At 62.2% G+C, this 1,992-nt stretch overlaps 1 protein-coding gene across 1 annotated transcript; it reads right to left on the bottom strand.

Moving 5' to 3' along the window:
* Window positions 1-1,992, bottom strand: LOC102490572 (saoe class I histocompatibility antigen, A alpha chain; the record flags this gene model as incomplete). The annotated part of the gene is made up of 4 exons (XM_027766362.1): window positions 1-54; window positions 929-1,204; window positions 1,457-1,733; window positions 1,786-1,992. Coding segments are annotated over 4 exons (814 nt in total), but the record flags the coding sequence as incomplete, so codon positions are not given.

Below are 1,992 nucleotides of genomic sequence, written 5' to 3'. Positions count from 1 at the left end.
GGGTGGGCTCGCGGTGCGAGGTGGGGTGGTGGGTCACGTGTGCCTTCGGGGGGTCTGCGGGGAAGAGTCGGGAAATTCAGACATGGTGCAGCCCCTCCACTGCCCAGGAAGCAGCCCTGTGTGACCATCTGGGCGTGGACAGGACACCTGGGCTGGGGAGGGGGCCCACTAAGCCTGGGCTCAGGTGTCTGGGGGATCTACTCCTGGGAAGGCTGTGGATTTGGGGTGAGCAGCTCCAGGTAGGATCCTGGTCTCTGAGGGGGAAATGGGGACTTCCTATCCCAACGTGGATAGGGGAGATTCAGAGTAACTGGGGTCAGCTCTCACTCTTTGGGGAGGCAGCGAGATCAAGGCCTGAGCAGTCGGGGTGGACAGAACCGCAGCCAGACTCCCCTGCACACTGCTGATGGTGACTTCAGTACTGTCCCCAGTGTATTCCCAGAGATTGATCCTCACTGTCTGAGAGGAGGGGCTCTGGGTGAGTCAGTCTCTGGGGCAGGATCTGAAAACCAGGAGGACCTCCTGGACAGGAGTAAGGGGCTTCCTTATCTTGGAGTCAATCCCAGTTTCTTTCTTTCTTTTCTCTCTCTCTGTTTTATTCATTGATTTATTTATTTTTATTTTTATGGTTTTGCCATAGGCCATGCGCTCATCAGGTGAGAGAGAGAGACACAGAGACAGTGAGAGAGAAAGTGAGAAATCACCCTCATCAGCACAGCCACACCTCATCCCTCCTCCTCCACCTCCTCCCTGGATTTTGGGCACACATGCCCTGAGCTGATTTTCCAGTCCCCTGTGTGGGTCTCACACAGGGGTCACCCTGTGGGAGTCAGCACTTTACCCAGGACATCAAACCCCACTTTCTTCTTCTCCGTGTGGGACAGCAGCCCCAGAAGGACTGCTGGGGAACCCCCGCGGCCCCTGGTACCTGCGCGCTGCAGCGTCTCCTTCCCGTTCTCCAGGTAGATGCCCAGCCACTGCACGCACTCCTCCTCCAGGTAGGCCCTGCGTAGTTCTGCCCCACCAGCCGCCTCCCACTTGCGCTGGGTGAGCTGGGCCACCTTGTCGGCCGCGGTCCAGGAGCGCAGGTCCTCGTTCAGGGCGATGTAGTCCCGGCCATTGAAGGCGTACTGACGGTACCCGCGGAGGAGGCGCCCGTCAGACCCCACCTCGCAGCCGTACATGCTCTGGAAGGTGTGAGAGCCTGGACCAGACCCCAGGCAGACACCCCGTTTAGTCTCGCCCCTGCTGTCAGCCCGGCAGTTGTCCTCCTAGCAGCCCCAGGGATTTCGTCCTAAACTGAAAATGAAACCCAAGGTCCCCGAGGGCTCTTCCAGATGGAGGGTCTCCGTGGGTCCCGCAGTTCCTGGTGAAGCTCAGACCCAGAAATCGGGGCGACCCCGCCCGTCCGTGGGGAGCCAGGGGGTCGGGACCTGAGACGGCCCTGGCCACTCACCGGCCTCGCTCAGGTTGTAGTAGGCAAGCAGGGTCTGCAAGCTCAGTCGGTAAGTCTGTGCGTTGTCCTTGGCTCTCCGCGTGTTCCGGTCCCAGTACTCCGGGTCCACCTTGTCCATCCAGGGTACCCGCGGCTCTTCCCTCTGACTCGCAGAGTCGCTGTCGAACCGCACGAACTGCGTGTCGTCCACGTAGCCGACTTCAATGTACCGGGGCTCCCCTCCCGACCGGGACACGACGGTATCGAAATATCTCATGGAGTGGGAGCCTGGGGGGACGGGCAGTAAAACCAGCCCCACCCTCCTCCCTGCGGACCCCGGGTCCGAGCTCCCCGGGGCCGGGAGGGAACGAGGCTCCGGAGACCCGAGACACGGAGGGGTGAGCGGAGGGGCGGACACGGGGGTCAGGACAGGGGACAACGCGGAGACCGGGCTTCCCGGGCCCCGCGTCCCCGCCGGGCGGTCTCTTCGCTCTTCCCGTGACGCCGGTTCCCCCCGACCCCGACCTCCACTCACCCGCACAGGTCTCGGTCAGGGC

This window comes from Tupaia chinensis, unplaced genomic scaffold (assembly GCF_000334495.1).
Source record: "Tupaia chinensis unplaced genomic scaffold, TupChi_1.0 Scaffold142741_1, whole genome shotgun sequence".
Lineage (NCBI taxonomy): Eukaryota > Metazoa > Chordata > Mammalia > Scandentia > Tupaiidae > Tupaia > Tupaia belangeri.
The sequence above is the reverse complement of the archived record's forward strand: the minus strand, read 5'-3'. Positions and strand labels throughout refer to the sequence as shown.